General features: G+C 40.9%; 1 protein-coding gene and 1 pseudogene across 4 annotated transcripts in view; both read left to right on the forward strand.

The window, feature by feature from the left end:
* Positions 1-24,306, forward strand: part of FER (FER tyrosine kinase) — a 392,818-nt gene extending 368,512 nt beyond the window's left edge. For all 3 annotated transcript variants that reach the window (XM_053566752.1, XM_053566753.1, XM_053566755.1), the window contains 3 exons: positions 17,886-18,040; positions 22,860-22,982; positions 24,075-24,306. In XM_053566752.1, coding sequence (XP_053422727.1) covers positions 17,886-18,040; positions 22,860-22,982; positions 24,075-24,217 — 421 coding nt within the window. In that variant the 3' untranslated portion in view covers positions 24,218-24,306. The remainder of the gene's footprint in view (positions 1-17,885; positions 18,041-22,859; positions 22,983-24,074) is intronic.
* LOC128568844 (heat shock cognate 71 kDa protein-like) lies at positions 7,387-9,568 on the forward strand (annotated as a pseudogene). Its single transcript, XR_008375235.1, has one exon. The product of XR_008375235.1 is annotated as a heat shock cognate 71 kDa protein-like (transcript).
* Positions 24,307-27,893: the final 3,587 nt, after the last annotated feature.

The following is a 27,893-nucleotide window of genomic DNA, read 5'->3' on the forward strand; positions in this document are numbered from 1 at the left end:
TTTATATGCTTTTTATGTAAATAATTATAAACTGTTCACATTCTCCTGCATTCTGATACTGGATACATCCCCAAAATAGTTAATCGTTGTTGATGGCTTAGGGCCATATTCTAATCTGACATCAAAATCCCTCAGGGAAGTTTACCTCTTAATTAACTGGCTTCAATATGCCGGGTATTTAAATTTTATGTTTCTTCTCTTTACATTAGACTGGAAATAGTAGTATGGAAACTTGAGACAGGGTAGAGCCCTCTGGAAGCGTCATTCGCTGGAGGCAGAAATACCCAAGAAGCAGTATATAAAAGAGGTGCCTCTTAAATAACCTGCAAACATCAGTGCAGAAAATCTTGAAAGAGGGAAAATTCAGGTGTATAGCCCCCACCCCCAACCCCACCCCCAAAAAGCCAAATAAAATGAATTCAAAGTTGAAGATGAGAAGCTGAGTAGGAGAAATGACTGCACCAGTGAGAAGGTGGCTGTAGCAAGTTTCTATCAGGTGTGGATGAGAAAGAGACAAGTAGCACACCCCCGCCACTCCCTGAGCAGTGATGGTTTCCTTCTGTCTCGAATCCCTGCCCTGCCCATTCCCACTGTCGGGCTACCATTCTCAGGAGTGTTCATGTGTTAATAAATCCATTGTGCCAATGATCTATTAATTCATAAAATACTACCCCAAAACCTAGTGCTTAACACAAAACTGTTTACTTGTTATTATTCTGTCAGAGTCTGAGCTGGGCTCAGATGAGTGGTCTTACGCTCCCCTCCCCTAGGATTGCTTTCACGGCTCCTGTCTGGGGAGCTCCTAGGCCTGCGCATAGCACAGCCTCACTCCCAGGCCTGGGCGCTCGTGCTGACTGCAGGGTGGGCCTCCTTCTCTCACTGTGTGATCTCTCACCTGGATTTCCTTACAGGCTGTCAGGAGTGTTCCAGGTGGACAAAAGTGGAAGCCGCAGGGCCTCTCGAGAGGCCTATACTTGAGCATGTCATAGTATTTCTTCTGCCACATTTTCCTGCTTGTCAGAGTTACAAGGTTAGCTTAGAGGGGAGAAGTAGAAAATATAGCCATGTTGTTCATATCACACCTGCTTCTGAAGAAAGCCTACCTCTAAGCATCACCTTCAAGCTTGTAATTTCCAGTATTATAATTTGTATATCCACATAGCTATCTCTTCTTGTAGAACTGAACAGCAAGAGGGAAGGATTCAGTTACCATTATCTGCATCATGGAGGAGAGGAAGCAGTGCTAGAGAGGCCTCACTGATGACTGTGAGCCGTGGCGGGCTGCCTGCTTCATACGTAACATACACGCACATGCAGGCTGAGCCGTGGTGGGCTGCCTGCTTCATACGTACATACACGCACATGCAGGCTGAGCCGTGGCGGGCTGCCTGCTTCATACGTACATACACGCACATGCAGGCTGAGCCGTGGCGGGCTGCCTGCTTCATATGTACATATATGTACATACAGGCTGTTTTGTGGGGGACATTTTTAATGGCTCTAAAATATTTTTAAAAGGTTTATTGTGAGCCACCAAAAATGACCATGACCCAGAGATACACAGTCTCAAGAGGTCCTGAGAAAGTGTCAGGTTGTAGTTTGGTTTTACACATTTTATGGAAGCAGGAATTGCAGGTAACATCATAAATCAGTATGTGGAAGACGTACATTGGTTTGGCCCAAAAAGACAAGACATCTCAAAGCTAAGGGGGAAGAGTAGGGCTTACAGGTTATATGTGGATTCGGAGATTATTTAATTTATAATTGGTTGAAGGAATAAAGCTTTATCTAAAAGCTTAGAGTCAGTAGAAGGGAATGTTTCAAATTTTGATAAGGAAGTCTGCTAATCCTACAACAAGCCACAGTGCACCTACTCAGAGTGATGTGCTGAGCAAATTTATGGCTGCAGGTGAGACTGAACCTTGGCCTCGCATGGTGTTAGGTCCTATTTATGATTTGCTGTCTTATTGCGACAAACTGTCTGTTTTGTCACTCTTATAGTCTCATTTTAATGTTAATGCTGGTCATTCGTTGTGTCTAAACTCCAAAGGAAAGGGTGATAAGGAGGTCTGTTTGGCCTTCCTTCTCTTCATGGCCAGGAACTCAGTTTTAAGGGTTTTCTGAGGTCCCCTTGGCCAAGGGGGGTCCATTTAGTCAGTGGGGGGCCTAGGATTTTATTTTTAGTTTACATTGAGTATGTCAGTGAGTAACCATAGAATCTGGTGTGTTTAGAACATACAAACTCATCTGCCTAAGTCTAAGTAGTGTTTTCTTTAATAAGTTCCCAGATCACGTATTTTGAAATTATTTTATCTCTTCACTACCATCATTGTCATTAAATATGTTGGACAACCTTATAGTTATATGTTGTCTTGTGGCATGTAATGTATTTGATATCAGATTCATGACTTTGTGCCAAAATAATAAAGTTATAATAAGAAAAGTCTGTTTGCAAATTCAGCCCCTTATTACTTTGCTTAAAAAATAAGCTTTGAAACTATAACTCTGTTTTTAAACCTCATACCTGAATCTCTAAAGGCCTCTAGGTGGTTGCACCTTCACTTCATCTAACAAAACTGAGGTTAACAGTGAATGCAGGTGTGTTTTCTGATAGTTGGTACCTGTATAAGCTGGCTCTGTGTGCATGGGAGTGGACTGACGTGAAGGCCCTTGCTAGACTTGTGTTGCTGGCTGCAGTCCAGATCAGTGCAGTAGCTGACCCTGGTGTTCCTTCCTGAGATGGGAAATTTCAGTATAAATATAGAAAAGGAAAAATAGTAACTAAAGGTAAAGAAATAAATGCCTGGTTATATAATGAGAGAACTCCATTAGCACCTCAAAAGAGGCTCCCAGCAAGAGATGACCACTCCTGCTTTTGGAACCTGACAAGTCTGAATGGAAGCTTGCAAACCTGAATGGCCAAGAGTTATACAATATGTTGGACTGGACTAATTATAATATTAATAACTGAATGGAATTCTAATAATGTGCCTGTATCTTTTGAATCAAGTATCCTTTTGATATAAGAGATCCTATTAGGGGATTGGAGGTGGACTATGATACTGTGAAATTTTTTTTTGGTCTTTCCCATTTCCTGACATATAACTACTAAAATCCTTGGAATTGCCAAAGTAATACCTTTTTGAATATTAAGAGTTGCCTGATGGTTGGCAGGCCCTAAGTAGCTTCAGGAGGGGCGCTGGTCACCAGAAAGACCAAGGCAGGATTGAAGGGATCAGCCCTACCCCTCAATTTCTGGGGAGGTAAGAAGGACTGAAGTTTAAACTGATCAAAAGCCAGTCGTTTAATCTCTCATGCCTATGAAATGAAACCTCCGTAAAAACCCAAAAGGACAAGTTCAAAGAGCATCCAGATAGCTGACCCTGTGGGACTGCTGGTGCGCAGATACCTGGAGAAGGTGCTGATGCTCCAGCCCCTCCCTCATTCCTGGCCTATGCATCTGTTTGTTTGTGTCCTTTAAAATAACTTTAGTAATAAGCCTGTAAGCATGAGAGAATGCATTTTGAATAACCTAAAAAGCCCAATCAATTACTTGGTATCTTTTGGTGGCACTAAAATGATTTGATGTATTATAGAATTTTAAAATTCTGTGTTCTAGTTCTCACATAGGTAATTATCCTGCATGAAATTTCACCAAGATACTGTGACATCCACCCTCACTGCTGTACACTGTGGCTGAAGGCTGTTAAACAGCTGTCATATTTTTGCTTTTGTGGTTTGGAGAGTACTGTAAATTTTCCAGAATTCTTTGGAATCCCTTAGACTTGATAAGCTTTACATTTATATAAATGATTATTTTGTCCCCTGGAGTCTTTCAGACACTTTTGCTAACTTGCAAACCATAGGTACATAAAGCAAATTTCATTAAGAGACCAAAGGACACATGTATATGCAAAGTTAATATTTTCTCAGACAAGTAATCCTTCATAAATGCAAAATGCAGGTTTTGTGTGGATTACATTAAAGAATCATAGAGTGGTTCACAAATAATCATTGAAGGATATTTGGTGAATATTTTAGACAAATATTTTTAGAAACTTTTATCTTAGAACTACAAGAGAAAAATAGCTATGTATATGAAATCAGGTGTTAATACCACGAAAAAAAGAAAGTCTTATCAAACATAATGCAGAATTAAAATGGAACAGAGATAAAGCAAGCTTCCCTGCCTATGGAAAGAAAATATAGAGAGACAAAAAGAAATTGAATTTCAGATCTTTCTTTCAAGATAAAAGTGAATTATTATAAAATAGACCTATATTCATAACTCAGACTCTCCTATGTGGGTTTTGTACACTGCAAACAATCATAGGACTGAAGAGAAATTTATTATAAAGTCACCTGGGCTATCACTTCATAGACATAGAAAGCAACATTAGAAATTGAAATGGGAGTAATGAAAATTTCATTTTAAAGGAATGTAAATGGGAGGCAAGGAAAGAAGTGTTGAAATATATAAAAGAAAATCATTACTTCTCTTGAATTCCTATAAATATTGAAAAGTATTTTGCATTAACAGAATACTAGTGCCATAATACAGATGATTAGATAGTTTCCCTGCACACAGGGCCCAAATCGTTCTAATATTTCTGTGATAGGTGCCAAACAAAGCTGTCTGTCCATCTGCCACCCAGGAATACGGCCTAGGAGCCTATTAGGCATCATCAATCCAGAGCCAAAAGCACAAGTTGGCCATGTAGTTCTGTGTGGCTGGGAGACCCCAGGGAGCTCGTCCATGGCTGACCCTCTTAGCAAGTGCAGCGTCCCTGGCATCCCTTGCATGGAGAAGATAACCCTGCGGAGACCTAACACTAAATGATGTGCAGATCACCCAGTATTTAAATCTAGGTACATTCTACCATTATTAGAATGTACTGTTCATTACTAGCTGAACATTTTGCAGACCTTAAAAACTGAAGTGATCCTGAGGCTCATTATGGTCCCTTGTGCATCACAGATTACACAGTTGCTCTGTGCCTGTGTGTGCCTCTTATTTTAATTTGGGCCTCACTGTGACTGTGCTTCTTACTTGGTGAAAGTACGTATAAACCCTAACAAATGATTATAGAGAAATCACTGTGTGCCTTTACACAAAATAGAAGATAGAATAGAAAAAATAATGCATATGTTAGTTCTCTCATTGTGTCCTGTACTCCACAGCCTATGCACTCAGGGCACTGTTTCGTCAGCTTAAATGTGAAAGAAGACACATCTCAGGAACAAAATGGCAGAAATCTATCTACGCAGGGATTAAAGAACATAACTGTCATCAAAGTGAAATGAACAGTATTTCAAAGAAACCAAAAGAACAAACACCCAGCCCTGTAGAAAACTGAAAGAACATGGGCTTAGGAGTAAGACAGATTTCATGCCAGCCACTTACCAGCCCTGATCTTGAGCAAGTTATTTACTCTCTGCGCCTATTTCCCTCTCAGCATATGAGCTATCTGTGCCTCCGAGAGACTGTCAGGATTGGTGCTCAGGGTGCTCTGGGCTGGGAAGAGTGTTTCTTGGTTGTGACCCACAGTTATTTAGCAGAGGCCAGTAGAGAACGCCTGCATCATGATAGTTTGGCTCCTGGGTGAGTGAGACTGTTAGCCACAGAGTGTCGCTCTTGTGACTCACATTCCTGAGCTACTGACACTCACTGTTATGCTGGCATCATGGAAAACGCCCCACCAGGACCTTCTACCACCACTAGATTCATCCAGCCACCTACAGGCCAAGAATGCCTTAGCCTAGAAAATACACAGCATTCAATCACAAGGTCTGCATGCTGGCCACCCCCCGTGGGCTGTGGACCCCTGATTCCTCCAAACTATTGCATATGTTCCAAGTGTGCATCAGACATACTAGCAGCCATTATTAAATGTTAAGAGTCCATGTGTGGTACAAAGGAATCATAAAATTGTTTGACATGATACAGCACCCCTCATGCCCAGAAAGGTCGAGAACTGGTGCTCTGATTTGCAAGGTCTGGTGAATACATTTACACAGTTTATACAGGAAAACACTGAAGGAGAAGTCTTGTCTCCCAGTCCCTAGTCCAAAACTCCCAACTGGGCAGATGTTTGTATAATTGCTTCTGGAAAAAAATCTGCAAAATGTATTTAACATATAAATTAGTATGCATGAAACTGAGTATTGACAGACCATCGGTTATATGAAGAACCCAGTGTATGCCCAGTGATGATGGCTATTACCATGATAGCCATTGAGTAAGGAAGGAGTGGCTTTGTCAGTTTTCTCTGTTGCTCAGAGTAATTTAGCACATCCAAGTTAAATTATTCGTCACTCAGGCAAGTGGTTTCTGGTTTTCACCTCTTACACTCTCAGAATAGGAGTGACTTGATATTAAATCTTCTTCCGGAAGTCTTTTAGGAGCAGAGGACCTTGCAGTCAGTCCTGAGGCTGATTTGAGAGCTCACCCATTGCAGTATGTTTCATTGCAGCCGCAGCTACTGGCTTTCAATGTGTGTGCTTACGACAGAGCTCAGTGTTGTTGTTGATTTGCCCACTGGAATTGGTATATTTCTATGAACTAAAGAGATTAAAACATTCTTTCCATCAATGTTTTTCAGCACTCTCCTGGTTCCTGTAGACTAGACTCTTCTTTATTTATTATGAGGTTTAACAATAGATCATTATTTATTTAAAATTTGTGCCCAGAGAGAGTCTCTAGAGATTTGGAATCGCATTTCATAGTGTAGCCCTCAGGCGATAGAGAGGAGGAGCCCCTACTGAGAGAGCTTTATATCTGATTATGCAAGTATAGAACTCATTTCATAAAACTGTAACCCATCCAGATTAATAACAGTAGTTAAACACAAAGGTACCCTGTAGTTTTTCGGGTAAATTTAAGACAAGTATTATTACTGGGTATTTGATTCTGAATTTTTTTTTTCGGTATACGTATTTAGTATGAGTTCACCTTCTTTTAACTCTCTAGGAATATGATTTCTAAGATTAACAGCAACAATAAGAAAAAGAATATGTGGAGTTTGCACTGGTCCAACCAAAATTCTCTTACAGGGAACTCACCTATGGAAAGGAGATAAAAGAGGCTGAGAAAGTAAGCATGTCTGCATGTGCTGAGTGTGACATGTCAGGTCAAGCCCGATGACTTAGCTTCTTCTGGAAATGGCTGTGCCAGGAAAGGACTTCGTTGTCTAGTGTTTCCCTGGAGCATGTGGGGCAGGGGGGGCCGTGCCCCAGTACAGTCAGGGGATTTGGGTTGAGGCATCCAAGCCACCAGTTGAGAGCTTCCTCCGCTATTAAAAAGGTAACCTGGACTGAACACCGTGGCAGCGCCTGGGTCTTCTGTGTGTCCTATGCAATCCGTGCTGGCTCTACAAGTAAGCAACCATGTCTAAGGGACCTGCAGTTGGTATTGATCTTGGCATCATCTACTCTTGTGCAGTGTCTTCCAGCATGGAAAAGTAGAGATAATTGCTAATGATCAGGGAAACTGAACCACTCAAGTTATGTTGCCTTTACTGACACCAAATGATTGATTGGTGATGCTGCAAAAAATCAAGTTGCAATGAACCCCACGAACACAGTTTTTTATGTCAAGTGTCTTATTGGATGCAGGTTTGATGATGCTGCTGTCCAGTCTGATATGAAACATTGGCCTTTCGTGATGGTAAATGATGCAGGCAGGCCCAAGGTCCAAGCAGAATACAAAGAAGGGACAAAAAGTTTCTATCCAGAGGAGGTATCATCCATGGTTCTGACAAAGATGAAGGAAATTTCAGAAGCCTATCTTGGAAAGACCGTTACCAATGCTGTGGTCACAGTGCCAGCTTACTTCAATGATTCTCAGCGTCAGGCTACCAAAGATCCTGGACCTATTGCTGGTCTCAATGTTCTTAGGAATATAAATGAGCCAACTGCTGCTGCTATTGCTTATGGCTTAGACAAAAAGGTTGGAGCTGAAAGAAATGTGCTCATCTTTGACCTTGGAGGTGGCACTTTTGATGTGTGAATCCTCACTATTGAGGATGGAATCTTTGAGGTCAAATCTACAGCTGGAGAAACTCACTTGGGTGGTGAAGACTCTGACAACCGAAAGGTCAACCATTTTATTGCTGAGTTTAAGCACAAACATAAGAAGGACATCAGTGAGAATAAAAGTGCTGTCCGTCGCCTCCGTACTGCTTGCGAACGTGCTAAGCATACCCTATCTTCCAGCACCCAGGCCAGTATTGAGACTGATTTCCTTTATGAAGGAATTGACTTCTATACCTCCATTACCCGTGCCCAATTTGAAGAATTAAATGCTGATCTGTTCCGTGGCACCCTGGACCCTGTAGAGAAAGCCCTTCGAGATGCCACACCAGACAAGTCACAGATCATGACATTGTCCTGGTTGGTGGTTCTACCCATATCCCCAAGATTCAAAAGCTTCTCCAAGACTTCTTCAATGGGAAAGAACTGAATAAGAGCATCAACCCCAATGAGGCTGCTGCTTACAGTGCAGCTGTCCAGGCGGCCATCCTATCTGGTGACAAATCCAAGAATGTTGAAGATTTGCTACTATTGGATGTCACTCCTCTTTCTCTGGGTATTGAGACTGCTGGTGGAGTTATGACTGTGCTCATTAAGCGCAATACTACTATTACTACCAAGCAGACACAGACCTTCACTACCTACTCTGACAACCAGCCAGGTGTGCCCATCCAGGTTTATGAAGGTGAGCGTGCCATGACCAAGGATAACAACTCGCTTGGCAAGTTTGAACTTACAGGCATACCTCCTGCTCCCCGTGATGTTCCTCAGATTGAGGTCACTTTTGATATTGATGCCAATGGCATTCTCAATGTCTGTGCTGTGGATAAGAGTACAGGAAAAGAAAATAAGATTACCATCACTAACGACAAGGGACGTTTGAGCAAGGAAGGCATTGAATGTACAGAAAGCTGAGAAGTACAAGGATGAAGATGAGAAGCAGAGGGACAAGGTTTCATCAAAGAACTCACTTGAGTCCTATGCATTAAACCTGAAAACAACTGTTGAAGATGAGAAACTTCAAGGCAAGATCAATGATGAGGACAAACAGAAGATTCTTGACAAGTGTAATGAAATTATCAACTGGCTTGATAAGAACCAGACTGCAGAGAAGGAAGAATTTGAACATCGGCAGAAGGAGCTGGAGAAAGTCTGCAACCCCATCATTACCAAGTTGTACCAGAGTGCAGGAGGAATGCCAGGGGGCATGCCTGGAGGAATGCCTGGCGGCTTCCCTGCTGGTGGCGCTCCTCCTTCTGGTGGTGCTTCCTCTGGCCCCACCATTGAAGAGGTCGATTAAGCCAGTCCAAGTGTAGATGTAGCATTGTTCCACACAGTAAGATATTGAAGGATCCAAATTTGTAGCAAATTATGTGGCAGATTTAAAGTTGGGCTGCTATAGTGAATTACTGGGCATTCTCAATACTTGAATGTGGAACATGTGCACAGGGGAAGGAAATAACATTACACTTTAAAAGCACTGCATTGTAAGTGGAAAATGCAATGTCTTAAATAAAGCTCTATTTAAAATTGGCACACACAAAAAATAAAAATAAAAAGGTGACCTGGTTTACAAGACACACATTAGAGCTAGCCATACGCAGAATTTTAGGAATTACTTGTGCATTGTTGCCCCGCCCAGTGCCCTGCCACACCCTTCAGTATTCACCTCGTGCCCAGTTGTCCTCCATAGGAGCCCTCTTTGTGCCTCACCCGGGCCTGCTTCTCTCAACCAGTTCCCTACACTCACTGTTTAGTGTTCTCTCTCCCTTTCTGTTTCCCACTGTCAGGACATACCTGCCCTATCTGGCTTTTCAATTATCTGTTCAAATAATTTATGAAAAAATGTGAATAAATGGCAGGCTGTGCCTTCATCCCCATAGGTCTCACATACATATCTTAGCAGTGGCTTTAAGCAAATGATGAGACTCAAATCCAAGCACACTGCGCATCCTGACTGTCCTGAGCCCTCACCATATAGACCCACAGGGCATTGGACCAACCCCAAGCAAAAAGCTTAAATGTCCTGTCCCCTTACCTGGCTGAGACCTGCAAACACAGAGGGAGTGCTTCTGCTTTCGTCCTCCTAGAAGTCTGTGGCACTGGAACAATTTTTCAAAGAAAGAGACTAGGCATGCTTTAATAACGGGACTAATGTTCACAGTTTGCCATCTGAGGCTTCCATTGGGGCCTCTTTTAGCAGTACGTGCCCCGTTAATGATGGGCACAGAGCCCACCGGGGAGAGGTAGGAAGTGTGGGAAAGGAGGTTGCAAGGGGAAGAGAGGAGATGAGTAACAAAACGATGAATAGAAACTGGGAGTAAAGCCAGCAGTGCACTGAAAGTGAAAAATCTAGAGAGCTTTCCATATTTATATGTTATTATGTATTCCTTTTATTCAAAGAAAATCTGAGGTAGATTCTGAAGTCAAAATAAGCAACATCTGACTTGCAGAAGAATCTGGCTGGTTATCTCCTTTTTGGTCAATCTCTGATGCCATCACTTTCAGTTAAATAGTGGCCATGGTACTGACGGGGATAAAAACCCAACATACCACCTTTGCTACCAAAGACTCTGCACCTTCCTTGTCCAGCTGTTTCCTCATGTATGCTAACAGTCTATGGCTTCATTTCTATTGCTAGAAATTCTGCAACAAGAAACGGGCTATCTTGCTCTCTCCTGCCATCAGAACACATGTGTATATTGGGTTTTTTTTTTCTTTTTGTATTTGTATTTTATTTCTTTTTGTATTTCACTGTGTTGCCCAGGCTATAATGCCATAGGGTCATAGCTCACAGCAACCTTGAACTCCTGGGCTCAAGCCATCCTCTTGCCTCAGTCTCCTGAGTAACTGGGACCACAGATCCCACATACACAATGCCTAGCTAGTTTTTCTATTTTTACTAGAGACAGGTCTTGCTCTTGCTTAGGCTTGTCTTGAACCCCTGAATTCAATCCTCCCACCTCAAACTCCCAGAGTGCTAGGATTACAGGCATGAGCCACAGTGCCCAGCTGTATATGTCATTTTAAAGCAATTGGTGACATTTGGTTTTTCCTTAAGAAAACAATCTCATGTGCTTATTATATAGGCTATTTCGAGGGGGTAGGGTTCCTCGTTTTTTGGAGGCAGGTGTCTGAAATGCCATTTCCCTTCTTAAAGGCATCCAATTTGGGCTGCTCTTCTTTAAAATTCAAAAGCTACAGCTGTTGGCCACAGATGAAGGTGTGGTTAGTACTAGATGTATTAAGAAGCATCATAGAAGGTGGCAGAAATTACAAACTCTGGGGCTGGGCTCCGTCCCTGCCTCCCTCCACTTACAGGCTGTGTGACCCAGGTCAAGTCACTTAACTTTCTGGGCCTTAGTTTCATCACCTATTAAAATGGAGATTATAATTACAGTAATTGCTAAGTGACTTAATACATGAAAAGTGCTTCAAATAGTGCCTGACGTAAAGTAAATATTACATAAGTTGTTTCTAGAAGAGCTAAACTAAATGGCTTTTATATTTATATGAGGAGAAAATTGTCAAATAGTTTATTCTAAAAGAAGGGGGGAAAGGCACTGATACTCCAACACATAATTTCTGAGGCTAAATTCAAGTTTACTATGGTGAATGTACAGTTTTATATCTCTGTGTAGCTAACATTGAGCACTTAATGTTTTTGTTGTGCTAAGCAGTTTACATATTTAATTTTCACAAAAACCTTATGAGGGAAGTACTATTATTAAGCCCATTTTACAAATGAGAAAACTGAGGCAGTGATATAATACTTCAAAGTTGGTGCCTTTACCAGGTACAAAAATCAACTCTAAATGGACTAAAGACTTAAACATAAGACCCAAAACTATAAAACTACTTGAAGAGAACAAGGGAAAGTTTTCAGGGATGGTCTAGAGCAGCGGCTCTCACACCCACAGGAACTGTATTAAAGGGTTGTGGCATTAGGAAGGTTGAGAACCACTGGTCTAGAGGCAAAGATTTTATGGTTAAGACTTCAAAAGCACAGGCAGAAGAAAGAAAAATAGACAAATGACTGTATTTCAAACTAAAAAGCTTCTGCACAGCAAAGAAAACATTCCACAGAGTGAAGAGACAAAAGACAGCTTGGAGAACAGGAGGAAATATTTGCAAACTATTCATCTGCATGGACTAAAGTCCAGAATATACAGGGAACTCAAACTACTCAACAGCAAAAACGGAAAAAAACAAAACAAGATAATCAGATTTAAAAAGTGGGCAAGGGATCTGAACAGATGTGCAGTACTTCTTAAAAGTTAAAGCAACAAATATATGAAAACCTGCTCAATGTCACTAGTCATCAGGGAAATGAATGCAAATCAAACCGCAATGAGATACTATCTCACTCTGGTTAGAATGGCCATGATCAAAAAGGCAACAAATAACAAAGGTGATGAGAATGCAGAGAAAAGGGAACTCTGCCGTGCTGCTGACAGGAATGTAAGTGAGCACAGCCAGTATGTGTCTGTGTGGAGGTTTCTAAAAACACTGAAACGAGAAATGTATCAATTCAGGCTCACAACCCCACTGCTGTGTATTTTCCAATGGAACGGAAATCAGTACAGGCCGTGCCCAAGTTACGTATATCCTACTTACATACAACTTGCACTTAGAAATGGAGGCTGTTACAGGTAAAGGTAAATTCACCTGATCCAACTTATATACAAATTCAGTTTAAGAACAAACCTACATGGCTTGGCACCTGTAGCTCAGCAATTAGTGTACCAGCCACATACATCTGGGCTGGCAGGTTCAAACCCAGCCCGGGCCTGCTAAACAACAATGACAACTGCAACAAAAAATAGTTGGGCAATGTGGTGGGCAACTGTAGTCCCAGTTGCTTGGGAGGCTGAGGCAAGAGAATCGCGTAAGCCCAAGAGTTTGAGGTTGCTGTTAGCTGTGACGCCACAGCACTCTACTGAGGGCGATGTAGTGAGATCCTGTCTCAAAAAAAAGAACAAGCCTGCAGAACCTATCTCCTGAGTGACCCAGGGACTGCCTGTGTATCAAAGGTAATCTACACCATTAGGCGTATTGCAGCATTATTAGCAACAGTAAGATGTGGAATCAACCTAAATTCCCATCCACAGGTGGGTAAAGACAACATGGTATATACATTCAAACAGTGGGACATCATTCAGCCATAAGAAAGAATGAGATCCTGTTACTCCTGACAACACGGATGAGACTAGAGGATTTTATATGAAACCAAGTAAGTCAGACACAGAAGGATGAGCAGTACGTTCTTTCACTCACATGTGAGAGCTAAAAAAAATTGAGCTGGTGGATGTAGAGAGTGGAAGGGCAGGTACGAGAGGCTGGGAAGGGCAGAGGTGGAGGAGGATGGTTAATAGATAAAAAAGCCAGGTCGGAGGAGTGAGGACTGACATTCTTCAGCCCTTGGGGGTGAATTTGGTTAACTTACTGTATATTTTCAAAAAGTGGAAGAGTATTTCAATGTTTATTAGACAGATGATAAATGTTTGAGGTGATAGGTATGCTAATTACCCTGATTTGATCACTACACATTATATATACGTATCAAAATATCACTCTCTGTCCCATAAGTATGTATAATTATTTATGTGTCAGCTAAGAATAAAAGGGAAAAAAGTAATGGATAATGTACTCACAGATCTCAATAAATATATGTAAATAAATCTGCCAAGCAATACTGTTGGCCTGTATGAAGGAAAGTATTAACATTTTCTAAAGGACATAAAATGATATTTGAGTAAATGTCAGAACAAGAAATATTACAACTAAAGCCAGGTTGGTGAGTACATGCCTAGGTGTGGAACAGGTGCGTTTAATAAGCGTGGGTCTTGCCTGAGATTGGGAAACTTACTTTTGGTCACATTCTTTTGTGTTGTCTAAATTTTTAAAGAGTATGTGTTTGTGTATAAATGATATATAAATCCTTAGAAAAGAAGGTATAATTTATATTTTAAAAAGTTGGTCCTTGTAACTACCATCTATAATGTCCCCAAATATGCTTGCAAGTATCTGAATTTAGATATCTTATGCAGTAATAATCTATTACAACTCCTTTTGCCAGAACGTAGTAAAGCAAATGAAGTGTGCTTCCTTTATTTCCCACTCCCTGAGTTGCTGACTTTCATCAGAATGAAGAAACTTTAGGCCCTTAAAGAGCTTTTCTCATCCTAAGTGCTAGTAGTTGTTCAGTTGTCCGTGGCTCCGTATTACCCAGACCTACTGAATAAATAAAAAGTCAATATTTCTCTCACTCATTTTCTATGAGGGATAAATCCTGACTTTATAGAATCATAGCTCATAAGTAGGAAACACCTAGGGGTAAAAGCAGCACTCTGGGAGGCCGGCCGAGGCAGGTGGATCTCTTGAGCTCAGGAGTTCAAGACCAGCCTGAGCAAGGCCAAGACCCCATCTCTATTAAAAATAGAAAAACTAGCCAGGTGTTGTGGCCGGTTCCTGTAGTCCCAACTACTCAGGAAGGTGAGGCAAGGGTATCTCTTGAGCCCAAGAGTTTCAGGTTGCTGTGAGGTATGATGATGCCATGGCACTGTACCCAAGGTGACAAAGTGAGACATTGCCTCAAAAAAAAAAAGCAAACGGTCTGTGAAGCTAGTGAATGATGCCCCATGATCATATCAATGTACACAGCTATGATTTAATAAAAAAAAAAAAAAAAAAAGCAGCCCTGCAAAGGAAAACACTGGCTCAGACGTGGTCACCCCTCGTGTGTTGTAGCATTTGCTGTGAGAGTGAACATCGCCACAGAACAAGGCGCTCAGTCACCTTTCCAGACAGCAAAGAAAATTCATCTCCACCACCTGCTGGCAGCCCCGGAGTTCCTGTAACTGCTCTCTGTCCTCATTTGATCCTCACTTAGCCTGTCTCATGTTGTGTTGGCTTGTAAGACAACCCTGGTACACACTCAGAAGTTTGACTTTGAATCTCCTTCTGACACTGAGTGGCCTTTGCTGTTATACCCCTCTGCATGTGGGAGATACGGCCATCTCTGATGTGATGATGCCAGCCTGTTGTGGGATTTCCCACCTTGTGTTCCTGTAGGGTTTGCTGTCTGTAGCATGCAAGCTGATCAGTGGTTCTCCAGCAGTTCATGGTGTGGAGAGGCAGGGGGCGCTGCTGTGTCTTCCAGAGTGTCTGACTCAGAGCTGGGCCAGAGCAGGCATAGGAAGGGAGTGGAGAGGAAAGAGGGGTGGAAGGTGTGTGTCTGCTTCTTAGCCCCAAGACCATACCCTTTTTCCTATCTCCTTTAGTACTTCCTAAAATATTAGGCAAACATGGAGTATGCAGGGTGTGCTTAGACCTCTTATCTGATTCATAGATTATCTCAAAATGGTACTATTTCTATTCACTTGAACTTAGTAGAGCCCAAAGGAAGTAGCATTTTCTGTCAATAGTACTGAAATTTTATTTACACTGAATTGAACCTATCTCTAAATTATTTTTGTCCCCTCAGAACTGCAGTCCTCATTTCAGAGGACAAATCTCCAAGCTGGAGGCTCGGTGAAAATAGTCATGACGGCAGAAATGTATGTAGCTGTGAGACGTAGAGACCATGATGAGGGAAGTGCTAACAGTGAAATCTCAGAAATGACTGCAGCACTGAGTGAGGAAAATGCACTCTGCCCAAGGGCAGTGGCTCTTGACCCCCTGGCTAAGGTTGGGAAGTGCCGGACTGCACTGATAACTGTAGTTTTCTAGTAGGATTTGAACTCAGGTTAGGCAAGTCCTTCAGCTTAATACACCTTCCTTAAAATTACATACACATTTTAGAATCAGCGTGTCTGGTTCTACAAAGACATCTGCTAGAATTTTGGTTGGGAAAACATTAAATCTATAGATTACTTTGGAAACAATTGCCATCTTAATGCTATTGAGTCTTCTACTTCCTGGATAAGGAATATCTTTCCATTTATTTACATGTATCTGATTATTTCTCAACTTTTATAGTTTTAATTGTAAAGTACTTGGTTGTCTTGTGCTAGATTTATGTTAGGTATTTGTTTTACTGGTACTACTATAAATGGAATTTATTTTCCAATTATTTGCTGCTAACTTACAATACTTTCTTGTATATTAATCTTTTTTCTTAAAACCTTGCTAAATTCATTTATTCATTGTAGTTCCAGTTATAGAAGTCCTCTGAGCTTTTACATTATATATAAAAAAAATCAGATCTATAAAAAGTTTATTTCTTCTTTTATGTCTTATTTCCAAGTATAGCACTTCCAGAACAGAGATCTTTTTGAGTAGAAGTATTGAAAGCAAGCATCCTTGCCTTGATCTTGGTGGGAAATGATTTAGTCTTTCACCATTAAGTGTGATGCTGGTGATTGAGTTTTTTGTCTGTGCCCTTTGGAAGGTTGAGAAATTCCTTAGTATCTCTGACTTGTTGAGAGTTTTGTCATGAATGGGTGTTGAAAATTCTTTTATAATAATATCAACTGGAATCGTCATCTGTTTTCTTCCTACATTCTGTTAATCTAGTGACTAACATTAATTACTTTTCGAATGTTAAACCAACCTTGCATTACTAGAGTAAACTTTACTTGATCATGAGGTGGTATCCTTTTTATATACAACCCGCTGTAGCCATAGATTCCACCAACCAAAGATGGAGAAAAAAAATGGATGGTTATATGTACAGAACCTGTACAAACTTTTTTCCTTGTCACTGTTCCCTGAGCAATACAACAATCATTTATATTACATTAGGTTTTATAAGTAATCTAGAGATGATTTAAAGTATATAGAAGGATGTGTGTAGGTTATATACAAATACTATGCCATTTTATATAGGGTCCTAAGCATCTGTGCATTTGGGTAGCTGAGGGGTTCTGGGACCAATCTCACACAGATACTGAGTGACAACGTGTATGAATTTGACCATTGAATGTCCTCCCTACTAGAATCAGGCTTCGTTTTCTTCGCTGCTGCCTTCCATGGCAGAAAAGGGTGATCAGAAAAGATGTCTCTGAAGAGAGAGAATTGGGGATAAGAATGAATAAAGAGGGGCTAGCTGTACAAAAGTGTAGGACACGCCAGGCAAAGGGAACAGCTGCAGCGGCTCTGTGGTGGGACCATGCTCACCTCATTTGGGAACTTGTTTCGCCCTTGGGGACAAAGAGAACCCAGTATGGCTGAGACAGTAAAGGACGGGAGAGAGAACAAGAGGAGTTGGGGACAGAGATGGAGCAGGTCCTCACCAGGCTCACCTGTCCCTGAAGCAGGCGACTAAGAGGTGCTGACTCCTCTGACGCCTCAGCCCTTTCCAACCTTTAGGAAGCTCTAGGATGGTCTTTCAGTAGCTACCAGCCACCTATTTTTACTTAATTCACTAATTAGCAATTTAAATCTAATTACTTTTAAATTTTAAAAGTATATAGAATGAAAAATTCGGTTTCTTGGTCACACTAGTCACATTGCAGGTCTCCAGACAGCACAGAATCAGAGCATTTTGTCACAGAAAGTACTGCTGGGCAATGCTGCCATAAACAAGCCAGTCAAAGGAGAAATAATGCCAGGTTTGCCCAGCCTCTCTCCTGCAATGTTCTCTTTTAACCCTAGAATTAATATTTTTCTATTTAAATGGAAATATATGTAGTGCCTAGAAAACTAGCATGTGACCTGTTCCATATGCAAATGTCTTATGGATGATTTTTACCTAGGCCAGGAAAGACAGGAAGGACGGGTACATCACAAGCCTTCTTACCCTCATTGTAAACACATTGCAAATGTAAAAATGCAAAGTGTGGAAGTTATAAATGTGAAAGTGGCTTTCAATTTGTTTTAATAGGTGTTTTCTATGTCTTATTGTAACCTAGGGACCTTGCTGCAAGAAACTGCCTGGTAGGTGAAAATAATGTTCTGAAAATCAGTGACTTTGGAATGTCTCGTCAAGAGGATGGCGGAATATATTCATCTTCGGGCTTAAAGCAGATTCCCATTAAGTGGACAGCCCCGGAAGCTCTTAATTATGGTAAGAATGGACTCTGTTTTTCTTTTGTGAAAATGAACTGCATCAGCACAGACCTTCACAAGCAACATTGCAGGGGTAGAACAGAGCCAGAAGGACTGGAAGATCCATGCCAACAACGACTGAGTTCATTGAAGTTACTGACCAGATTTGTGTATGTAAGACTGCCAAATTAAAAAGGTGGATGTACTTTTAAATATGAGTATATATCAGAGAGTTTTTCATTTTATCCAAAAAATACTATTTTTACTTTACTTGTCACATTATGTGCAAAGTAAAAGTTGCTGTATGTAGCTCTGGACCATTTCTTTTTGAATGTCTAGCCTCTTCTAGTGTTAGGCTCCTAAAATATCAAGTCAGTCCAGTCAAGTCTGTAGTTTCTCAGTCTGGAATCGACATGGTTTCTGCAAATCTCAGTCCCTGGAACTGGTATAAATCTTAAGGAAAGAAAGAGATGGGAACATTTAAAACAGCAGGGATTTTTTTACTTAAATTTTTGTGTGTCATGGCAATTGGAAATAAGTGCAGCTTGCATTGTCTGTAGTTGGGATAAAACAGGCCATAACAAGGTGGGTAAAAGCTCGAGAATTTAGGTGGGCAGTAGGGAGACAATATGCTTAAAGTGAAATTAGAAATTACACTTTCTTTAAGGAAAGTAGCATGAATTGGTGAACAGGTATGGCATTTAAATAGAAAATGATTTTCTGATTTAAAATGAAAAATTACTTCATGAAAACTTTTTCATTTTAGTATTTACAAGGGCCTTAATGCCAAAACTAAAAATAAAACTTTCATTTCTAATTGAGGTGAAATTCACATGCCATGAAATCAATGACTTTAAAGTGACAAATTAGTAGCATTTAGTACAATTCACAATGTGGTGCAACTGGTACCTCCGTCTATTTCCAAACATTTTCATCCCTCCAAAGTAAACCCTGAACCATTCAGCCTTCTCCCTTTCCTCCCTTGCCCGAGCCTCTGGGAGCCTCTGTTAGCTATTGTGTATGGTGCTAGCATTGGGTACAGGTACCTGTTTTCAATTATTCTGGCTGTATACTAGGAGTCATATGGTAATTTTATGTTTAACCTTTTGGGAAAGTACCACATGTTTTCCAGATAAAGCATTTGAATGTTATTGGTGTGGAAGTTGGTTGGGGCTGGTATAGATACTCCCAGCTACTAATCCCCACCCTTAGTTTATCTTCCCATGTGCTAGCAAGAGAGGCTTTTGCGAACTTTCTTCTGATTGCAAGCCAATTCCACTATTCCTCAGAATCTAGAGATTTTCTGTACTCCATAATAATTTTTCTTCAGGGTGGTGACTGTTAATTACTCTAGCATAGGATTATATTACTAAGGGGAACAGTCATAGGCTAAAAGATAGGATTATAACTCTTAGATATACACATAAGATTTCAGATAACAAAACATTTTTAAGCCAAGGGAAATGTAACTGGAATTGGAAGTCCCTAGAGTCTTAGCAGTAAAGTCCAGCCCTCCGGAAGTTATTCTTAACCCAGTTTTCCAGATTCTCTTCGTTATACAGCCATTAAAAATTCCCTCACTATTAAGCAATTATGCCAGCTAAAATTCTGCCTCCCAATCACAGTATATTTTAGTTGAATTTCAAGCTAACTAAAACACTGTGCTTATAAATCAAAGTTCTAATTCTGGATACTTTTAACAGACAGACCTAAAGGATTTTTGTTAGCAGCGAGGGACATTTTTTAGCAGTCTTTAGTAATTATATGAAACACAGAACAATTTAGATGAGAGGAGGGAGGAATTATAGCAGTAAATAAGAGGAAAGTTTGTATCCAATCCAATGAGGGAGTTCCTAACAGAATCTACAGCCTTTCTCATGGCAACCTTAGGAAGTTGTTTCAGTTCTCACAGACTAAAATTACTGATGAGTGGTCTTAAATCCAAGCATTTTTAAGTAAGAGAACATATAAATATCTTATGAAAGTCCTTATTTCTGGTTAAACTTCTTTCATGTTTTATATAAATATTTTGTAATTGGTGGTGAGATTTTGCCTCGTGTCCAAGGAAGTTTTCTTTTCCACTCATTCGTTTCTTCACCCCTTGCCTCAAAACAGTTAAAACACTGCTCAGATCTTCTGGGAAATGTGGGGTCCTGTAGATGGAAGAAACTTCCAATCTGAGGAACCTCTCTGAAACTTTGGCTTAGAGCTATAGAATTAAGCTTATTTTCACTATTTTTGTCTTGAGTGTTGTTATTTAATTTCTGAAAAGATGATGCATATCCTTTTTTAAAAAAAATCAATACTGAAGGACCTATAATGAAATGTAAACTCCTTCCCCTCAATCTCTAGCCATGGGATTCCCCTTCCTTGAGGCAGATGCTCTCAGATATTGTTGTTGTAAGGCTGAGGGATCTCTAAGTACTCTGAAATGGGAAGGGGCAGGATTTTAGTGAATCATATATTGCCCATCAGGATCAGGTTTCCCACCAACTGTGGCATTCGCAGCCATCCACTCCTCTGCACTTACCTTTCCAAATTTGTAACACAGGAATGAAGCACATTTCCCCTGCAGACTTTGTGGGGATCAAATGAGACCTGGAAAAGTAGCAAACTGCTGTGCAATTGTAAGTGACTGTTGGCCAGTTAAAATTATTCAGCAAAGGTTCAAAGGTTTGGGGTTATAGACTTTCACCTCTGGGTTGTGATCTTGGTTTATTTCTTGATCTTTACCCAAATGTACCTTATAAAATATTTGACCATTTACACTTTCTTAAAGAATTAGTTTTAACTTGTGGCCATTGAATGACTTTCATGAAATTATTGGATGCCAAACATGAAAAGAGTTGATATCCAGACAAGAAAGTTAATCTTCCCAAACAGGACGGTGAATGTCCATAATTACCGCCTGCAAAGAAGGGAGCTAATTCACACAGCTGGAGGACGTGCGCGCCAAACTCTGACGTCAGAGCAGTTATCACCGTGGAGGCAAACTCATCTTCATTTTATGAAAGAAGAGTTCTTTTTCTCTTTTTAAGAAAGAGAAAATGCCATCCTATTTTAAAGCAACATCAGATTTTTAAGGAGGGGCACTTATAAATCCTGGAGTTAAGGAAGGAAGTCACCATAGGGAGAGAATTGAAATCATTTAAGGAATCTTTAATACCATAGCCAGACGTGGTGGTTGACTCACTCTATAATCCTAACACTCTGGGAGGCTGAATCAGGAGGATCACTTAAGCTCAGTTCAGACCAGCCTGAGTAAGAGTGAGACCCCACCTCTACAAAAAGTAGAAAAATTAGCGAGGCGTGGTGGCAGGCACCTGTCGCCCCAGCTACTTGGGAGGCTGAGGCAGGAGCCCAGGTGTTGAAGGTTGCTGTGAACTAGGCTGAAGCCATGGCACTCTAGCCTAGGCAACTGTGTGAGACTCTGTCTTTTAAAAAAAAGAAAAAATTAATTAAAATTAAGCACCACTGCAAATGGGGTTTAGTTATGATAATGCATGCCCTATATGTAAAAGTAAATATAAATATGTTAGAAATGTCTTAGAAAGTCTTAGTCTTGGAGAGACTGGAGATTAGAGAGGACTTTTCCTTTCCCTCCTTGATTTTACGTCTATCACCAGAAGACATCTTACATTGGTTTTTATCTCTGTGCTTCTCTTGAAAAATTCTAAGAGCTTAGCTCATCCAGCTCACTCACAGGTGCACCAAGATACTTTGACAAAACAAGGCACCATGTAATTAAAAGAAGTTGTTTCTATCAGCCAGCATGTTAATTTCCACTCTATTCAAAACACATAGAAAAATATATTTTCCATAAATGAAAACTATCTGTGGAGAAAATGAGAACTTTAAGCATGTAAGAATATATGTAAACAGTAATGAGTAAAAAATTGAAGTTAAGGAACTTTCCTTATTGCTTTAAGTTTGTTTGTAATTTTAGAGGAAAGAAGATGATGCAGGCAGAGGACAAAATTGCAGGAACCAACTTAATCTCCTAGGCATTGATGTGTACAAATTTATATCTGTTTTTATATAAACCATCCATCTCCCTCAGATACTGCAGGAAAAGTAAGCTTGTATGCTGGCTGAATATTTGTTCTTGGGCATGGGAGAGTTAGGAGGAGGGATTTGGAAGCTCGTTTGATGAAACTAGCAGCTTGCAGCCTATTCACTTAATCGGTGATGTCACGATCCCAGTAATGTAAACCCAGTAGAGAACAGGAAGACTACCCTGTTTCCCCGAAAATAGGACAGTGTCTTATTTTAAGGTGTGCTCCCAAAGATGGCGCCAGGTCTTATTTTCAGGGGATGTCTTATCTTTCTTGTAAGTAGGTCTTATTTTCGGGGAAACAGGGTAGCTTGAGTTGGTTTGGCAAGTTTTAATACAATCACCCACCACTTAACAGCATTCTGAGAGTGTTCTTAGCCTCATTGTGTGACTGTGGTGGAGTGCACATACACACACCTGGCTGGTGTAGCCCACGACATACCCAGGCTGGGCAACGTGGCCTGTTTGCTCCCAGGCTGCAAACCCGTACAGCGCGTCAGGTAGGTATGCGCAGATCCGAGTGTCTCTGCACAGAGAAGGGGCAGCGCTGCACTGTGGTGTCAGATGGCTGTGCTGTCACTAGGCGTAGGACTGTTGCCATTCTGTTATAATCTTATGAGACTGCTGTTGTATATGTGCTACCTCACTGACCAAAATGTTGTTATTTGTCACGTGGCTGTGTATATTAATATGTGACTGATGCAGGCAGAGACAGACGTAACCACAGAGGTCACCAACTTGTCCTCTGTGCCTCCCCTGCTCATGGTGGCTGTTCCCTTTCCAGGGAGATACAGTTCTGAGAGCGACGTGTGGAGTTTCGGCATCCTCCTCTGGGAGACCTTCAGCCTCGGGGTGTGTCCATACCCCGGGATGACCAATCAACAAGCAAGAGAGCAAGTGGAACGAGGTGAGCCAAAGACAGGGGCAGGGCCCCAGCTCCCCCAGGGCGGCAGTGCCCCTGGCCCGATGGCCAGCCTGTGCTTGTGGGGAGGGATGTTAATGTCTGGGTATGTATACAGAGAGCAGATGTTAGATAAATCTGCTTTTGAATGCCACAGATAGTCTTGTACAACAAAAAATGAACACACATTTTAAAGGATTCCAACACTTTAAAAGGAGAGAGCTCCTGGCTTTCTTCCCCCCTTCCCTGCCGGGCCTGACCTCTGCAGGGCTGTGCCCTTTACTGTCTTCCAGGGAAATAGTTTGGTGGTGTTCCTCTACCTGTTATCTTTTATTCTACCCCAAAACACCCTCGCATAATATTGTAACTTGAAATGTGGTTATTCTTCACACACACCCCCAAGGAGTTTTTGAAAATTTTGTAGTGCTTCTGAAGATACCCCGTGGTGTTCTCAAAGATGGGGATAACCAGCTAATGGTGACACTCTGCAGTTTCACCTAGAAGAATGCTCTGAATTAAATGCAGTGCCCTCCCTCTGGCCCCGAGAGGGGCATGCGTGTAGTCCGTGCGGGAGTCATGCCTCTGTCCTGCCCTTCCCGCTTTCTCCTGCCATTCACACACATCACATCCCCGCACACGCTGCTGGACACTGCCCAGCCCCAGACTGAAAAATGAACATGACCATATTCATTTTTATTTCACTGCTGAGTTAGTGTTGATAAATCCTCATCCTCTCATCATCTTAAAAAACAGATAGTAGGGATGATATTTTAAAATTCTGCTTGCAGTATCTAACCTGAAAGCAAATAGGAAAGCAGCTAAAATGTGCATTTGTGTGGATAGATCTTACATCAAACTCTGTGACAAAGGAACACACAAAAAGGGTATTCTTTAAACTGGAAGCTAAGTCTGTGGCTCTAAAATATTGAATCTTGGGTCACCTGTAGAAAAAAACAATTGGTGTTCCCTGAAGTGGCTGTTTTATTTCTATCGACCTGTAACATAAGGTACTAAAATTTAAAAGCTGCCTAATGCACTGTGTGAATATTTAAATCTTATCTCCATTTTAAATTCTCTGTTCTTTTCTTGGTACTTTAGGATATCGGATGTCAGCGCCCCAAAACTGTCCAGAGGATATTTCTAAAATTATGATGAAATGTTGGGATTACAGACCTGAAAACCGCCCTAAGTTCAATGACCTTCAGAAAGAGCTCACCCTTATCAAGAAGAAACTCGCATAGGGACAGGACAGCACCACTCCACTCCGGGACCCCATCCTCGGGCAGGCTGATATGGTTCTCATTAACAGTGAATTTACACCACATTACCTGCAACAGTCTTCTAAGGTTATTTTTTTATTAACTGGGTTTTTAAAATATGTTCTACTTTAAAAATGTCAAAGACAAAGGCAAATTTATTAAAGAAATAGCCCTACCAAAAGCAGCAATAGCTAATCACAGCAACCCTGCCGCTTCAGGCCGTGGGAAACAGAAGAGCACAGGCTCTCAGTGGGTGAAGGACAAAGATCTGTCTTCTTCACACCCCGACCGCTGCTGTTTCCACTTTGGGCCCGGCTGTGGGCTGCCGTCGCAGCCTCAGTCCCTACCCAGTGCTGTAAACTGCGCTGGCAGTGCCATGTTTGCAGGGCGTGTTCCACCACACTTGGCTTTCTATTCTCCGCTAAAGCAAGATGATGTTTGTAGACATAATTTTGTAAGGGGAATGATTTGGTCCTTCTAGGGTTTTCCTTTCCTTCTCACCAAGCCCAGCACAAGGGTCCTCACACTAGTGCATCATTAGTAAGGCCGTCGTTTTCATCCCCCTTAGTTTGGGCTTCAAAAAATAATGCATGAAATGTCTTCAGAGAGAACACTGTTAAAGCAGAGGCAGCTTCTCCTAATGGGTGTTGCAGAGAGTTGTGATAGCAAGAAGCAAGTTTTACAAGAGGGTGGACTGGGGAAAAGACCAGCTAGAATGGTGAGCGAAGTAGGAAAGAAAATGAAAATATAAAATCCACCTCTGGGCAGACTTATTACGCCTTTATAAACACTGTCCTTTTTATTTTATGGTCTGAATTCAGCAAAACAGTCCTCAGAATATTTCAGGAGTTTATAGATAAAGTCCCCATAGTGGCAACAAAGTTTTTTTTAGAGAAAATCCACAGAAATAATAGCACACTTTTAGTTAAGTATCTTCCCCTTAGAGGAGGCATCCTGAAATGTAATCACCTGCATTTGTACCAGTTTCCAGAGCTGTTAGAGATCTGTGGTTCTGTTTCTCCAGTGCCTTCACATGCATATGTGCGCGTGCACACACACACACACACTACCAATGTGCAAAGCAGACGTGGATGAAGTCAAGTGAGCATTAATGAGGGAGACAGGGACAGCACTGCCATCTCCACTGTGCACCTTCACTGACTTTACCCCCCTCCCTGGACTTCCTTCTCATTAGCTGCCAGGTGTACAAGCTCGGTGCTAAAGATACCTCGGCTGGGTAACAGCTCAGAGTTAAAACTAGGGTTCTGCTGAGTTGAATTCAAGCTGTGTCCGAGGAACTTACCCTTGATCTGTATATAGTTGCCCTCAGGGTAAATACGTGTGGGGGAGATGGTCCTGCTCAGGGGTAAATGTGGCCTGGAAGCCTTTGATAAATTGTCAGGCCTATGTCCAGATAAATATCACCTTAGTGTCCGTATGTGGTCTACACGCATTAAAAGATCTTAGGGACGGAAAATCACTCTTGCCTCTCCATGTCTTTGCTTCCTACGATGGTCACTGGCAGAGTTCCCACTGGTTCTTCAAAGAGTGTAAAAGGATGATAGTAAAGAGAAAAATGACTTGTTTCTATCATTTCAATTTCCTTGCAAATTTTATACACATTTAATGATTAGTACATTCAGACTACAATGAAAATGTAAAAACTTCCCCTCAAAAATATATTGCAACATACAAAGCAACTTCTTTTTAATTAGCACGGTTTTCCCTTATACCAAGTATCATAAATAATTGGAACTTTCTTTGGATGGCAGACACTATGCCAAATCAAAGTGCAGACTCATGAATTGAGATTAAGTGCTATAGTCTTGAGACACTTGCCAGCCTTGATAAGCAGAAATAAGATGGGACATTTCTACACTTTTGTTGGTGTTACCCAGTGAATCTCTGCTTGTAATATTCTTTGGTTAAATAAAACAGTTTCCCATCACTTGTAGCCTCACACTAAGTTCTCATCAAGGAAAGAGAATGATGGTTTGGGCTTCAACATTGTAAACAAGACCTGAAGCTTAATCCTTGCATTCTGTTGGAAAGAATAAACACAGCATTGATATTTCGCTCATCCGGGCTGTTAGAATTTGCCAAAAGCTTTTCAAAACATCATGACATCTGCAGCATTTAAATCCTATTTTATTCTTTGTCCCAAAACAGGCAGTGGTATAGTTCAAGATTAATAACTCTTGGGCGGCGCCTGTGGCTCAGTGAGTAGGGCACCGGCCCCATATGCCGAGAGTGGCGGGTTCAAACCCAGCCCCGGCCAAACTGCAACAAAAAAATAGCCGGGCGTTGTGGCGGGCGCCTGTAGTTCCAGCTGCTTGGGAGGCTGAGGCAAGAGAATCCCGTAAGCCCAAGAGTTAGAGGTTGCTGTGAGCCGTGTGACGCCACGGCACTCTACCCGAGGGCAGTATAGTGAGACTCTGTCTCTACAAAAAAAAAAAAAAAAAAAAAGATTAATAACTCATTGGGAGTCTGTCAGGATCATATCAGTTATGTGGAATATTAAATTTAATATAGATACATGCATTAAGAAAAACTTATGCAAACCATTTTTCACTGTTAATTTTGTTGTGCTCGAAGCATAATTTATTCATTCCTTCTGTCGCTAGTAATTATTGGAATTATGTACTTTAGGAAGATAATCCATATCCAAAAAGCACACATATAAATACTCTTCTGAATTTGCAAGTTGATGTAGGGAAAGGAAGCTTCAGAAATGCACAAAATCCTATGACTTGTTTAGTAAGAAAACAGTTGTAATGCATTTGGGATATCCAAAATTTCCACTGGTCTGGAAGTAATTAAGTCCTGTCACAAAGCTCTATATTGTTGACAGATTATCTGAAAGTTACATATGTCACTCCTCTGTAGTTCCTGTCATAATTCCTCAAATTCATCTGAGAGAGGGACCTAAATGGGGACAGTCCGTCTCTCATCTGCATTTTTCTACCTTGAATCACCAAGAAGCCTTTGTGAGAAATACTTATGGAGTTCATCGCTATTCAAGGAAAGACATTTTTCATTGTCAAATTAACATTACCAACATGTGAAAACTAAAATTAACTTTTTATTTAATGTGATCCAAGGTTACTTCCCAAAAACAACATATTCATTCTCTTCCAAGAAAATAATAACAAAGTATTAACAGGTTTTGTTTAAACTTTTGGAGACTAGGATTTATTTCACCCCATCCTGCCACTAGGTCCCCCATGAAAGGTCTCAGATAATTATTTCTCTTTTAATATTTCTCTCTCAAATTTAATATGAGCAATAAAACTCCCCTTCCATAACTCACCCGTGTCATTGAAACATCTCACTAGCAGATCAGCATAGACAGCATAGACGTACTTGTGTTGGGTATATTGTTCATTCACTTCCCAATGGTTCATTTTAAAATTATTTTGAAAAGAAAACAAAATGTTTTGTCAATGAAATAGGTTTAATTTCCTTTAAACCGTGATATTGTTTTCCTATCAATATGATAATGCATTTCAATTTTATGATATAATTTTATACAGTTTGGTTAGTACCACTAAATAACTTTACAATACTGGGGTTGGGTTGTGTTAAGAAAATGTTTTATTTGTGATACAAGCCACACACTGAGGACCTTGTAGTGGGATAAACAAAAATCAGAATGCAC

The sequence above is a fragment of the Nycticebus coucang genome, chromosome 17, assembly GCF_027406575.1.
Source record: "Nycticebus coucang isolate mNycCou1 chromosome 17, mNycCou1.pri, whole genome shotgun sequence".
Taxonomy (NCBI): domain Eukaryota; kingdom Metazoa; phylum Chordata; class Mammalia; order Primates; family Lorisidae; genus Nycticebus; species Nycticebus coucang.